Genomic DNA, 12946 nt, shown 5'->3' with positions numbered 1-12946 from the left:
AGACTGGCAGCGGCTTCTCCAAGGTTGCAGGCAGGAATCTCTCTCAGCTGTCTCTTGGAGATGCTGCCAGGGAGGGAACTTGGAACCTTCTGCTCTTCCCAGAGCAGCTTCATCCCCTGAGAGGAAGATCTTACAGTGCTCACACTTCTAGTCTCCCATTCATAGGCAACCAGGGTGGACCCTGCTTAACAAAGGGGACAAGTCATGCTTGCTCCCACAAGACCAGCTCTCCTCTCCCCAGCTTCTTGGGGCTGGAGAGTATTTTTTAAAAAAAACATTTTTTATATCCCGCTCTTCCTCCAAGGAGCCCAGAGCGGTGTACTACAAGTTAAGTTTCTCCTCACAACAACCCTGTGAAGTAGGTTAGGCTGAGAGAGAAGTGACTGTCCCAGAGTCACCCAGCAAGTCTCATGGCTGAATAGGGATTTGAACTTGGCTCTCCCTGGTTCTAGTCCAGCACTCTAACCACTCCCCACCTGCTGTCAAAAGTGGTACAGCACTGCAACAGACAATGGAATAGTCCAAAAATGTGGGCCTCGGATCCACCCCCAGTCTGAAATGGAATAGGCATCGCCTCATCCATTGTTTGTAAGAACAGGGTCTGTTCTTTTTAGCGTACTTTTCTTGGGAATTTGGTTGTCAGCTGTGGTGTTGATCTGAATCTAGAAAACTCTCTATCGTTCAGCACTCTGCAGGCTTTGGATCATGCTTTGCTTTGTTTGTGAGAAGCTGGATTGAGCTCTGCTATCACCTTTGTATTGGCATTATTATGGACTCTCTTGGAATGGCAGCTCAATCCCCACTCTGTTGCGTAGGCAGAGAAGAGCCAAGTGCTTGGACAAGTGAAAGAACTATCAGCAAGTCCAGTGCTGTATTTCTTGCTGTCTGGTTGAGCCGTGGGCAGCAGCTTCGAGGCGGTGTAAGAATCTGGAACCAGGAGCATCAGGGGTGTGTGCAGCCATGAACCGGCAGGCAGGAAATGGACCAAGCCAGAAGTCTGCAATGGGACGCAAGTCAAGTCCAGTTGGCCAACCAAGGGTCAAGCAGCAAGCCGGGAGTCAGGAACAGAGCCAAAGGCTAGGCAACCAAAGAGTCAGACCAGGAGAAACAGACACTCAAGACCACCTGCTGGAGATAAGAAGCTGCTTATATCCTCCCTGTTGCAAGAAAAACCAATGACCAAGACCCGTCTAGGGGCAGGAAATTAAAAAGGCTGCTGCAGCTCAGAAGGTCACCACAAGGGGCAGCAGTAAGCAGAATCTCAGATTTAAGCCCCAGGAATCCCGAAATTTGCTTATCTTCAAGTCTTCATGGGTCCTGGTGTCAGCTCCTTTGTTAATACCTAGCTTGGCCCTTTTGTCTGATGTGGAGGAGTTCCCTATCTTCTATTTAATATCCCAAAATTTCAGTCCCCACCCTGAGTTATGGTGTCTTCCTACCCTGATGCATAAACTTGACCAATCTATATCCACCCACAGCCTTGTCATGCTGGCAGTAGCAAAGCTGATAGTCAGGAGATCGCACTAACACCAGAAGGAACCTCATAAAACATTTCTTCACACCCTTGGAATCAAGGGTCCAATACATTGTAGACTAAGACATTTAATTCTTAAATTAAAACCACGGCAGCCTGCCTCTCTGCTTTTTCATCCTCATTGCTCAGTGGCCAAAGCTAATCCTTTCCCACCTGTTTGCTTTGACTCACCTAGATTGTATATTCACTGGGGCAGAGACTCGGTACGGATGCTAAAATGAAATATGAATACCAGCCACAGAGTGGTTGATTCTGTGCCAGTCACTCACACAAGGCCTCACCTTATGGGCAGGGGAAGATTCATATATATGGAAGAAGCTGAACAAAATTATCTAGGCTGCTTCCTGCCTCTCTGACGACGGGTACCTGGAGGAACGGGAAGAATGGACATCAAACCCATTAGAATGTTTAAGTCCTACTTTAGTCTGACCACCATAATTTCCTTCCCCCAGTTGCCATCCTGCCAGAACGAAAACAGCCTGGCTCACCACGCCCTCCCTCCCTGCTTAGATAGTGACTGGAAGCACAAGGCATCAGGCCATTGACTTCCTCCTCAGCTGGACTATTTTTATAGCTATACATTTTATATCAATAGCTCTCCAGCACAGGAGGTGGGGCTGGAGGGGGGCCAAGAAGTTCCAGGGAGGGGGGATCACCTGCAGGAGGCTGAGCCGAGGCACTCTCCCACCCCATAGCAGAGACCTGGCATGGCAGCCATCAGACCAGCTACACTCCCCACGGAAGCTGCAGGGGGAAGGGAAGGGACACAAAGGAGCTTCCGGCCACACCCAGCCTCCCCCTGCCCCACTGACTGAGGTCAAGCAGAAGGGCCCTGCTCTCACTATGAGGGAGATCAGGTCATATGAAGGCTATGGCAGGGCCTTTTCCATGGTGGCTCCAAGGCTTTGGAGCAAGCGTCCACTTCCATTTTAGTCTTTAGGAGCCGATGTAAAGCAAATGGCTTTTGGAGCAACTCAGGGAAAGTGAAGCCCTTTCTGGTGTCATTAGCTTTAGGGGGGAGAAACATTGAGAGCTGAATCTCCTCCACCACCCCGGAAATCAGAGTGGCACAGAAGTCCTTCTCTTCATCTGGATTGTGCTCTTGCTTTTTAGAGCCCTAACTGTGATGTGAGGCAGCGTTTAATCATGCCCCTTGCTTTCCCCAAGCTGCCTGCCGCATACGCCGAGATTTGATTCTCGTCTCCTCTCCACTGCTGTCCCATAGCTCAGAATATAATGGAACCGATCAGAAGAACTTCAGGGCCGTGGACTCTGATTTGTGACTCACGGAGCCAAGAGGACAGGAGGACCCCAGTGACGGCCATCACGATCAAGCACCAAACCACGATCCCAGCAACGACGCCCAGAGACAACGTGGACGGAAGAGGATCCGGGGTAGCAGAAGGAGCTAAAACAGGAAGAGGAGAAAGGGAAGGATCTGGAACAGGAGAGTGAGCGGAAGGAGCAGGATCTGGTGTGGTCAGCTCAGCTAAGACATCCAGCATTGGATCTGGTACAGGTGGATGAGCATCACTGGCCACTGGAGGATGAGCTGAAGAAGAAGGATCCAGCTGAAGAAGCGAGGCTGGAACTGCAGGATTTGGAAGACAAAGACAAAATGTCAGCATCTGGTACATGATAGATGGGAAAGGACCCTGTTTACCTGAATCCAAGCATAGGTTCCCCCCACACGTTCTTTCTATGAAATCAGGGGGGCATCTTACATTCAGAGTCCTCTCCATACTCCATGGAGAGTGTACAACAATTTGTTAATTGTCGCCCTGACCCTAACCTTAGCCCTACCTTAACCAGAATTTCCCTCTGTGCAAAAACCACTGCCATTTTCCTCTAATCGTTTAGAGGTACGGGTGAAGAAGGGGTGTTAACACAGAGAATGCTGCAAGAGACACAATGCTATAACCTTCTCCCCATCTCTAGGGGGATAGGCACAGCCAAAAATCGCTTTGTGCGCTGTCTCCTAAGGGCCAAAATGTGTGGGCCTGGCTGATGGACTGTTAAGAGAGTCTCTCAGTCCTGGAGGCTCAGCAGAGAAGGCAATTCGGGGTATATCAGGGAGGCAGAGTGGCTGAAAGGGGAGTGACTCATACCTGAGAGGTCTATGTATGCACGCCCGATTCCTCGAACAAGTTCAGCTTCTTTGATTTCCATTGTGTATTCGCCAGAGTCACTTAATTCTAAATCCCTGATGACCAGGATACAGCGTTTTTCTATGGAGCCTCGGTCATAGACAGCCTTTCTAGTTATTTTGTCGTGAGTCTCCAGTTCATAGAGAGCAATCATATTATTATCCTCTTGATTTGGCCCTTGGTACCATTTGCAATAGGTGATGCCTCCCAGGCTTACTCTTGGTCTCAGGGTGACAGTGTCTCCTAGGGATGGCTTTGATGGTTGGCAGGCGATATGGAAGTCAGTGTCACTGCGTGTGCCTGGAGGAGGGAGGAGAGAAGATCTCAGGATGGATGGAGGATGTAGAGCAGGGCTGCTCAACTTCGGCCCTCCTGCAGATGTTGGCCTACAACTCCCATAATCCCTGGCTATTGGACACTGCGGCTGGGGATCATGGGAGTTGTAGTCCAGAAACAGCTGGGGGGCCTAGGTTGAGCAGGCCTGATGTAGAGGGTTTGGTGGCAGGGGCGGGGGAGAGAAAGGGAGGAAGCTTCACTTTGAGCAAAAGGGCCATACTGGACAAGGAAAATGTTGCTGCCACCCCCCACCCCACCCCCATTTAGATTCTCAAGAGGGACATCAGGCGAACAAGAGAAATATCATGCCAGAGAACTTTGTCACAGTTTTCTATTGGAAACGAATTACTATTGCAAAAGATTCTCACCTATCAAATCCCTTAGACAATGGGATTAGAAGCCACCTGGATTTGTGGATAAGGAAACTGAGCCCCGCAAAAGCTCTGTCTAGGGGGAAATTTGTGTTTGGCCTGAGGGTCAGGACGCAGTAGAGCTTCAATGGAAACATTCAGATCTGGAGGCTCAGCAGAGAAATGGTTGTGACACAGGGAGGATTCCAAGGCGGAGCAAAGGGTAGTGGGTGGTGTGTCCCCACCCCCTTATTTTCTGCTCCCCCATCTGCCAGGCTGGAACTTTATAGCAAAGTGCCTGACAATATAGTCATCGCATATCACGGTCCTATAGTGCATATTAATTATTTGTAAAGCCTTCTGCTGTTTAAAGAAGCCTCGTTCGTTCACCCCTTTATCCCAGAACAAGCAGCAGAAGCCGGTGCGGCCACAGAAGGAAGAGACTCCTCCAGGATCCCAGGCCAGCCCCTCAACTTCCTTCCTGGCCCACAACTGAGCTGGTCACTTGAGAGTGGCCATGTGTGCAGGGCAACAGGGCAGGCTAGTCTGCCTTGAAGATTCCAGCCAGCCTGGTACTGACCTCTCTTCCCATCTCTGTCTTTCCTGCCATGTGGTCTTGGACAGGAGATGAAAACTATCCTAGGAAGCAGACTGGAAGGTTGGATCTAAGCCCCAAAGACAATATTCTAACAGGAATCTGGCCCACTTCCTGGGCGGGGGGGATTGAAAACACCAAGCCAGCTTCTTTAATAAGGTAAATAAACTAACATTGATTACCTTACCTTGACAAGCACTGCTCCCTCTAAAAGGGGTTTCCAGATGTTGTTCACTACAACTCCCAACATCCCCAGCTGCAATGGCCTTTGTCTGGGGATCATGGGACATCTAGGAATCCTTGTTAGAAGGAACACTGTTGACAAGTGCTTAATGTTCAGCAAAATCCTTGGTCTCCTAATAAGGTTCTTTGCCACCCCTCGGCTCCCCCTGCCAAAAGCTGCTTTAGACTGAGTCCCTCATGGATGCATCAAGGGCTGAATGGCTGATGAAAGAGTTAAGATCATACCTGAGACCTTTATTTTTGCAAACCCAAGTCCTTTAAGTCTTCCAGGTTTTTCAAGCTTCACTATATATTCCCCAGAATCACGTAATATTAAATCTGTGATGACAAGGACACAGGCTCCCTCTATAGCCTCTCGATCACTGTAGGCGCTTGATTGCACAGTTATCTTAGTCTCTGGGTAATATTCCAGGATCTTATAAACCTTTTTTGTACTTGCTTCTCCTCGGTACCATTTGCAGCAGTAGATGTGCTTCAAGTTTGCTTTTGGTTGAAGGGTGATTGTGCCTCCTACTTCTGGCTTTGCTGGTTCCCAAGTTACAGGAATTTCGTCGGGGCTGGTGCTCTTCTTGGTGCTCTTCTTGGTGCTCTCCTTGGCTGGAGCCAAGAGGAAGCAAGAACTCAGGATGGAGGCTGTAGGAATGGGGAGAAAGAGTGGAAGGTTGAGGTTCTCTTCAAGCAGAAGGACCAGACTGGATAAGAACAATGCCACTGCACCCCTGCTTAGGTTTTCAAGAGCGGCTTCAAGCAGACAAGGCTGGCCTTATACAGCCTTTCCACTGTCTCCACACACATTTCACACCTCTAAGCCAGGAATTCCCAAACCTGGGCCCCCAGATGATGTTGGACTGCTGCAACTCCCAAAGCTGGGAACTTCTGTTCTACAAGAGGGTGGGGATTGGGCTGCATTGCCAGGATTATTGACTGATCATGACGGGATCAATAATGCCAATGAAAAGATGACAACTAAAATAAAATAAAATAAAAGGAGTTACATGTGTATGGCAGTGATATCAGTAGTTGAGATAAAAAAGGATTGAACATGCAACCTCACTGGGATTTAACATCACGCTAGTTAGAAACAAGGTAGACCAGGCATTCTCAAACTTGAGCCCCTAGATGTGGTTGGAGTTCAACTCCCACAATCCCCAGCCACAATGGGCTTTGTGGCTTATGGTAGTTGGCCCAACAACATCTGGGGACCCAGTTTTGAGAATGCCTGAAGGCCTTGGAGGAGGATTTGGGGGTGGGGGGTTTCATGCTGACATCATGCACCTCTTTTGGCCACCTGACTTATCATTATGGAGTTTAGGAAAGTTGTCCCTTTAACCACGGTGAAAAAACAACAGGGGATCAATGCAGTGACGCTCTTCCTCCTGGACTTTAGGGCCAAAGTCCAGGGCCTCCACACCCCCTGGCCCCCCCCAAATCCTCTTTAGTCTGTCATGGGTGGTGTGGTCGCTGCTGGCCCACTCTACGCCGGGCAGCCCAGTATGATTATGACCTTGCTGGGTGCTTTAGAGACAGAAGGGGGGAATGGGGAAAGAAATATGTGGGATGGGAATATGTTGTGTGTCGAAATGTGTTTTTTATATATATATATATATATATATATATATATATATATATATATATATAATATTATACACACACACACACACACACACCTGTTTTATATTCTTGCATTCTTGTGAGTTCAGTTGCTTTTTGCACCCTCAAGAACCCCCGCCGCATGTTAAAAAAACACTGTGTTTGTCATGGGGTGTGTGTGTATGTGTGGGGGGGTGATGCTTAACGTGGGGGTCCAGCAAGGAGGGGGCCTCCAAAAGCCTTTAGGTCCAGGCTCCAAAACTGCCTAAGTGCCGGTGCACGTCTGGATCAATGGGCAGAAGAGGCAATTGGGGCCTTATGGAGCTCCCCAAATGGGAGAATGGAACAAGATGATCTGGAACCCCTGGCTGTTGCTGGCAGTGCAAGAGAATGGCGGGGGGGGGTCCAGCCCCACAGCCCCTACAGCTGGACCTGATCGCGACCTCCTCCGCCTCCCCACGTTCCACCTCCAAGCCCTTCGGGGTCCCCTCCTCCTCCTCCTCCTCCTCCTCCCGGCCCTTTCCCTGGCCCCGATCCCCGCCCCCCTCACCTGCTAGGAGCGTGGCAGGCCAGGAGCTCTTCAGCCTCTCCTCCCGCTGCCCCATCTTGGGGTTTCCTCCCGAGACTGCCCGGAGGTGAAGGAGGACGCTCCGGCTCCTTCCCGCTGCTGCCGCCGCCGCCGCCGCCCTCCAGCGCCCCAGCGGCTCTCTGTGGCTGCCTCCGTCTAACCCAGCTTGGCCACCAGGATCTTGCCCTCCTCCTCCTCCCCCCCCCCGCCCGGCAGGCCAGGCTCCCCCAGAGAGGCCACCTGCTCGCTCCCTCCCCACGCCCAGGCCCTTCCTGGCAGCCACGCCTGAGAAGGAGGGGGCCGACAGCCAGCCGGGGCCCGGGCTGTCCCTGGGGGAAGATGCCCCGAGTGGGGAAAGGATGGGGAAGAAGAGGCTGGAAAGGCTGCCCGTTTGGATCGGAGGAGCCTCTCTCGCCAGGCACGGAGCGCAGCAGCGGCACTGGGGGGCTGCAGGAAGAAGCCGGAGAGGGGGGCAGCGGAGGGACCCAGGCGGCGTCCGGAGGGCGGGACTGTCCCACTGAGCTCAAGAATGGGGGCGCGGGCGGAGCATCTCAGCCGCACTTGGGCGCTCCCGGAGTGGAAGAGCTCGTGGCCGGCCGCGCTGCTAGCAGCAGGTGAGGCGGGTCGTCGGGACCCTGGAAAGCGGGGGGTGGGGGACTCGGGGAGGAGGGAGGGACGCCAAGTCGCCCCTTGCCTGTATAAACCAGCAGCCCTGCAATGTTTCTTGTCCACCTGAAGCCCCGCTTGAGAGTCGAAACATGGGGGTTGGTGACTGCATAGTTCTTGTCCAGTCTGGCCCCCTTTGGCTTGGAGTGAACCTCCCTCCCTCCCTCCGCCCCCTGCAGCCTCCATCCTGAGTCCTTGCTGCTTCCTCCTCGCTCAAGCCAAGAAAAGCAGCGGCGGCAGCAGCAGCAGCAGCAGCATCATCGCGAAGATTCCTGTCTCCCAGATACCGGCAAAGCTGAAAGAAGGGGACCTGGTCTACCTGACCCCAGAAGCAAACTTGGAACACATCTCCTGTTGCAAATGGTACCGAGGACCCAATCAAAAGGGTTATAAGATCCTGGAATATTCCCCGAAGACGGGCAAAACTGTCGAGGCAGAAGCCTACACTAAGCGGGAGGCTATTTTCTCATACTGCAGCCTGATCATGAGAGATCTGACATTGAGTGACTCTGGAGAATATACAATGAAAGTCGAACGGTCTGGAAAAATTAAAGGGATCGGGTCTGTGTACCTAAAGGTCTCAGGTATGATGCACTCCTTCTCTTTTCTTTCCTCAGCCATTCTGAGCCCTCATGCAGCCAGAATCCTTGAGGAAGATCTATAGATTTACCACAGTCCAAGCATCAGTTCCCTTTTGTCTCCCTAAAAGCTCGGTTTCCCCATCCAGAGATGTAGGTGGCTCCCCATGCCATGATCCAAAGGATTTGTTACCTGAGAATCTTTTGCAACTTTAGTTTGATCCCAACCACCCACCCCCCAAAAATCTTATGGGCTAGCAGACAAACCCACCCCATATGGTGACCGTCTCCAGGTGCATTGAGACATTTTAAACATGAAGCTCTACAGCTGGACTGAACACCTGGGCCCTTCAGCAATAAGAACATAAGAATAGCCCTGCTGGATCAAGCCCAAGGCCTATCTAGTCCAGCATCCCATTTTACATTCACACAGTGGTCCACCAGATGCCTCTGGGGAGACCACAGGCAAGAGGTCTGTGCGTGCCCTCTCTCCTGCTGTTGCTCCCCTGCAACTGGTATTGAGATGCATCGTGCCTCTGAGGCTGGAGGTGGCCTACAGCCACCAGACTAGTGGCCATTGATAGGCCTGCCCTACATGAATCTGTCTAAGCCCCTTTTAAAGCCATCCAAGCAGGTGGCCATCACCACATCCCATGGCAGAGAATTCCATAGATTAATTATGTGCTATGTGAAAAAATACTTCCTTTTGTTGGTCCTAAATTTCCTGGCCATTCAGTTTCATGGGATGACTCCTGGTTCTAGTGTTGTGAGAGAGGGGAAATTTTTTATTTCTGTCCACTCCTTTTTCTCCATGCATCATTTTATATACCTCTATCATGCCTCCCCATAGTTGCCTCTTTTCCAAACTCAAAATAAGTCCCAAATGCTGTAGCATTGCCTAGTAAGGAAGGCGCTTCAGTCCCCTGATCATCTTGGTTGTCCTCTTCTGCATCTTTTCAAGTTTGCTTAGTACTAAGCATTGGATGTCACCCTTCAGAAACTTTCAAATATATTGAACATTATTGCATACCAAATAGGTACTGTGAAATATTGAAATTTAACGCTGCCTGATCTGAAATATCCTTCAGATATTTGAGATTTAGCTCATGCGTTTTGGTTTCAAAGCGGAAATTTCATTTTCCACATCTGAATGGCAGAATTGGCAATGTTGGCAAATTCAATATATTTGCAAGTATTCTGCTTTTAGACAATACATATTGAAGAGGAGATATCCCAGCAAACAGACCCTCTTCAGCCTTGAAAATCATGAAAAAGGTCTAAACAGCCCCCTTTCCCAACCCGAGGGAGATACTGTATGTAGTAAGAGCTTATTTGCAGAGTTGGTTCACTTCAGCGATACATGTCTGCATTTCTCCACAAAACTAAACTCCACCAAATCCCACCAGCTTTGGAAAAAGGTTTCAGACTTGACTGATACAAATCTTCAGTGACAGAATCGATTCCCTAAAGGTATGCTTTCCTATACTATATCTTACTTTTGCAGCTGCACCTCCACCACCACCATCTCCTCCACCTCCTCCCATATGGGATCCTGCTCCCTTAGCTCCTCCTCCTGTATTGGAGCCTACTCCTTCAGCTCCTCCCCTCATAACCAATCCTACTTTCCCAGCATTTCCTTCCATCCCAGATCCTGCTCTTAAAACTCGTCTTCCCCTATCAGCTCTTGCTCTTTCAGCTCCTCCTCCTGTATCAGATCCTACTCCTTCAGTTCCTCCTCCCATATTGGATCCTGCTCCTTTAGCTCCTCCACTCATACATAATTCTGCTTCTTCAGCTTTTCATTCCACCTTGGATCCTGCTCTTAAAACTCTTTCTTCTTCTGTATCACACCCTACGCCTTCAGTTCCTCATCTCCTATCACATCCTGCTCCTCTAGCTCCTCCTCCCGTATCAGATCCTGCTCCTGTAGCTCCTCCTCCTGTGTCAGATCCTGCTCCTTTAGCTCCTCCTCCCGTATCGGATCCTGCTCCTTTAGCTCCTCCTCCCGTATCGGATCCTGCTCCTTTAGCTCCTCCTCCCATATCAGATCCTGCTCCTTTACTTCCTCCTTCTGTATCAGATTCTGTTCCTTCAGTTCCTCCTCTCATACAAGATCCTGATCCTTCAGCTTTTCCTTCCATCCCAGATCCTGCTCTTAAAACTCCTCCTCCCTTATCAACCCCTGCTCTTTCAGCTCCTTTTTCTATATCAGATTCTACTGCTTCAGTTCCTCTTTCTGTATCAGACTCTGCTCCTTCAGCTCCTCCTCTCATACAGGATTCTGCTTCTTCAGCTTTTCATTCTACCCCGGATCCTGCTTGTAAAACTCTTTCTCCTGCTGCTATATCACATCTTACTCCTTCAGCTCTTCCTCCCCCAAATCCTATTGTTTCAGCCTTTGTTTCTGCAACAAATCCTGTTTTTTCAGATTCTCTTCCCACAGCTCCTTCTCTCTTACTGCATCTTGCTTCTTCAGCTTCTCCTCCTGTACCAAATCTTCCTCTTTCAGCAGCTCCTCTGCTACTAGATCCTGCTCCCACCACCCCTCCTCTCATACCGGATCCTGCTCCTAGAGCTCCACCTCTCGTACCGGATCCTGCTCCTAGAGCTCCATCTCTCGTACCGGAATCTGCTCCTAGAGCTCCATCTCTCATACCGGAATCTGCTCCTAGAGCTCCACCTCTTGTACCTGCTCCTGCTCCTGGGACTCCTTCTCTCCTACTGGATCCTAATCCCACCACTCTGCCTCTTGCATCAGATCCTGCTCCCACCACTCTGCCTCTTGCATCGGATCCTGCTCCTACAGCTCCATATCCAGCACCAGATACTGCTCCTTTAGTTTCTCCTCCTGTACCAGATTATCCAAGGTTGTCTCCTGGGATCATTTCTGGGATCATCCTTGGGTGCTTGGCTGTGATAGCAATGATCAGAACCCTCCTTTACTTCGGGCTCCGTGAGTAATGCCTTACTTAGAGCCCACCACTTTGGGGTTCAGATCTACTGTTCTGTTCTGTTCCAAGCTATAGAATAGGAAGGGAGAAGAAATGTCAATCATGGCTTGATGCAGCTTGAAAAAAAGCAGGAAGTATGACTAAGTGCCTCACACCACAACTAGGGGGTGCTAAAAAGCAAAAGCACAGTCCAGAAGAAGAGAGGCACTTCCATGCCCTCCTGATTCCCGTGGAAGAGCTTCAACCTTCAGTATCTCCCACGGAAGCTGATGGGACCTGAATGTGCTTCACTTTTCCTGGGTTGTGCCGAAAGTCATGAGAACCTCTTCCAAACTGTGACAGACCAAGGCAGGAGAGGGGTGGGTGTGGCCAGAAGCTCCCTTGCTTCTGTTCCCCACGCTGCCCCCCCTCTGCAGCTTCCATGGGGGAGTGTAGCTGTTATGATGGCCGCCATGCCAGATCGCTGCTGCTGGGGGGAATATACCCAGACGAAGCCTCTTGCAGGATCTTCTCCCTCCCTGGAGCTTCATGCCCCCACCCCACATCCAGCTGTGGCCCCACCTATGAGCCTGAGAGCTCCTGATGCAAAATAGAGAGCTCTAAAGATAGTCCAACTGAGGAGGAAATCAATGGCCTGGTGCCTTGTGCTTCCAGCCACTCTCTAAGCAGGCAGGGAGGGTGTGGTGAGCCCGGCTGCTTCCTTTCTGGTGGGATGGCGGCTGGGAGAAGAAAATATTGGGGGCCAGACTAAAGTAGGGCCTAAGCATTCTAATGGGTTTGATGTCCACTCTTCCCTTTCCTCCAGGCACCCGTCTTCGGAGAGTCAGAGGTTCTAAATAAACTGTTGCAACAGGTGAGGCTTTGCATAACTGGCCACTGAGCGGCGAGGGGGCCAAAGGGAAGTGGTGTGGGGCAGTCTGACGGTGGTTGATCATAACTAGGTTGGTTGTTTCTCTGCTTTTTCCAAGGCTGGCCATGCTTCTCCTCTACCACCATTCTTGGTTATCCCTTCTGGACCAGTGCGTGCATTTGTGACTAGTATCTTTTCTAGGCTTTTGAATGTGGGTCCCTTTCCTTGGGGCCCTTTCCCTTGATGTAGCAAGAGTTGCCACCTTTCCCCTGCCCTCCCAGTCCCATTCTGGTGCCTTCAGCAGCATCCTGACAAAGATAAATTGAACAAGTGAAGCTTTTCCTGGCATGGGAGTGGGAAAAGTGGCACAAATGACCAAGCTCAAACTATCATACTTCGGACACATAATGCGAAAACCTAGGGATGTGCACAAAACCGGCTTGCCCGGTCTGGTTTGAATTCGAACCAGGTTCAAACCAGGAGGGGGTGGTTTGGTTTTGGTTTTGCTCAACCCCCCCTGCTTTGGTTCAAATTTGAA

General features: G+C 50.5%; 2 protein-coding genes across 2 annotated transcripts; one reads left to right on the top strand and one right to left on the bottom strand.

Annotated features, from left to right (window-relative positions):
- Window positions 1-623: 623 nt before the first annotated feature.
- Window positions 624-7514, bottom strand: LOC128332866 (carcinoembryonic antigen-related cell adhesion molecule 5-like). Its single transcript, XM_053267639.1, has 6 exons — window positions 7346-7514; window positions 5431-5838; window positions 3643-3981; window positions 2823-3125; window positions 1816-1900; window positions 624-1128 (listed from the first exon to the last, which is right to left on the bottom strand). Exons 1-5 carry the CDS (start codon window positions 7398-7400, stop codon window positions 1863-1865), a joined length of 1143 nt encoding a protein of 380 aa, XP_053123614.1. The 5' UTR covers window positions 7401-7514; the 3' UTR covers window positions 624-1128; window positions 1816-1862.
- A 113-nt stretch (window positions 7515-7627) lies between these two features.
- On the top strand, window positions 7628-11446 carry LOC128332881 (uncharacterized). Its single transcript, XM_053267656.1, has 3 exons — window positions 7628-7977; window positions 8209-8318; window positions 11181-11446. The coding sequence occupies exons 1-3, from the start codon at window positions 7703-7705 to the stop codon at window positions 11444-11446; spliced, it is 651 nt and encodes a 216-aa protein (XP_053123631.1). The 5' UTR covers window positions 7628-7702.
- The last annotated feature ends 1500 nt before the right edge of the window (window positions 11447-12946 follow it).

This window comes from Hemicordylus capensis, chromosome 7, assembly GCF_027244095.1.
Source record: "Hemicordylus capensis ecotype Gifberg chromosome 7, rHemCap1.1.pri, whole genome shotgun sequence".
Lineage (NCBI taxonomy): Eukaryota > Metazoa > Chordata > Lepidosauria > Squamata > Cordylidae > Hemicordylus > Hemicordylus capensis.
This window is presented reverse-complemented; position numbering and strand designations above follow the sequence as displayed.

Excerpts from the sequence above, each read along its gene's own strand:
- LOC128332866 (XM_053267639.1), bottom strand. The coding sequence starts at position 7,400 with ATGGGGCAGCGGGAGGAGAGGCTGAAGAGCTCCTGGCCTGCCACGCTC. Across the intron at positions 5,839-7,345 it reads GCCTGCCACGCTCCTAGCAG|CCTCCATCCTGAGTTCTTGC; the intron begins GTGAGGGGGGCG and ends CCATTCCTACAG. Across the intron at positions 3,126-3,642 it reads TGCATACATAGACCTCTCAG|TTCCAGCCTCGCTTCTTCAG; the intron begins GTATGAGTCACT and ends CAAATCCTGCAG.
- LOC128332881 (XM_053267656.1), top strand. The coding sequence starts at position 7,703 with ATGCCCCGAGTGGGGAAAGGATGGGGAAGAAGAGGCTGGAAAGGCTGC. Across the intron at positions 7,978-8,208 it reads GGCCGCGCTGCTAGCAGCAG|CCTCCATCCTGAGTCCTTGC; the intron begins GTGAGGCGGGTC and ends CGCCCCCTGCAG. Across the intron at positions 8,319-11,180 it reads TTCCTGTCTCCCAGATACCG|AGCTCCACCTCTCGTACCGG; the intron begins GCAAAGCTGAAA and ends TCCTGCTCCTAG.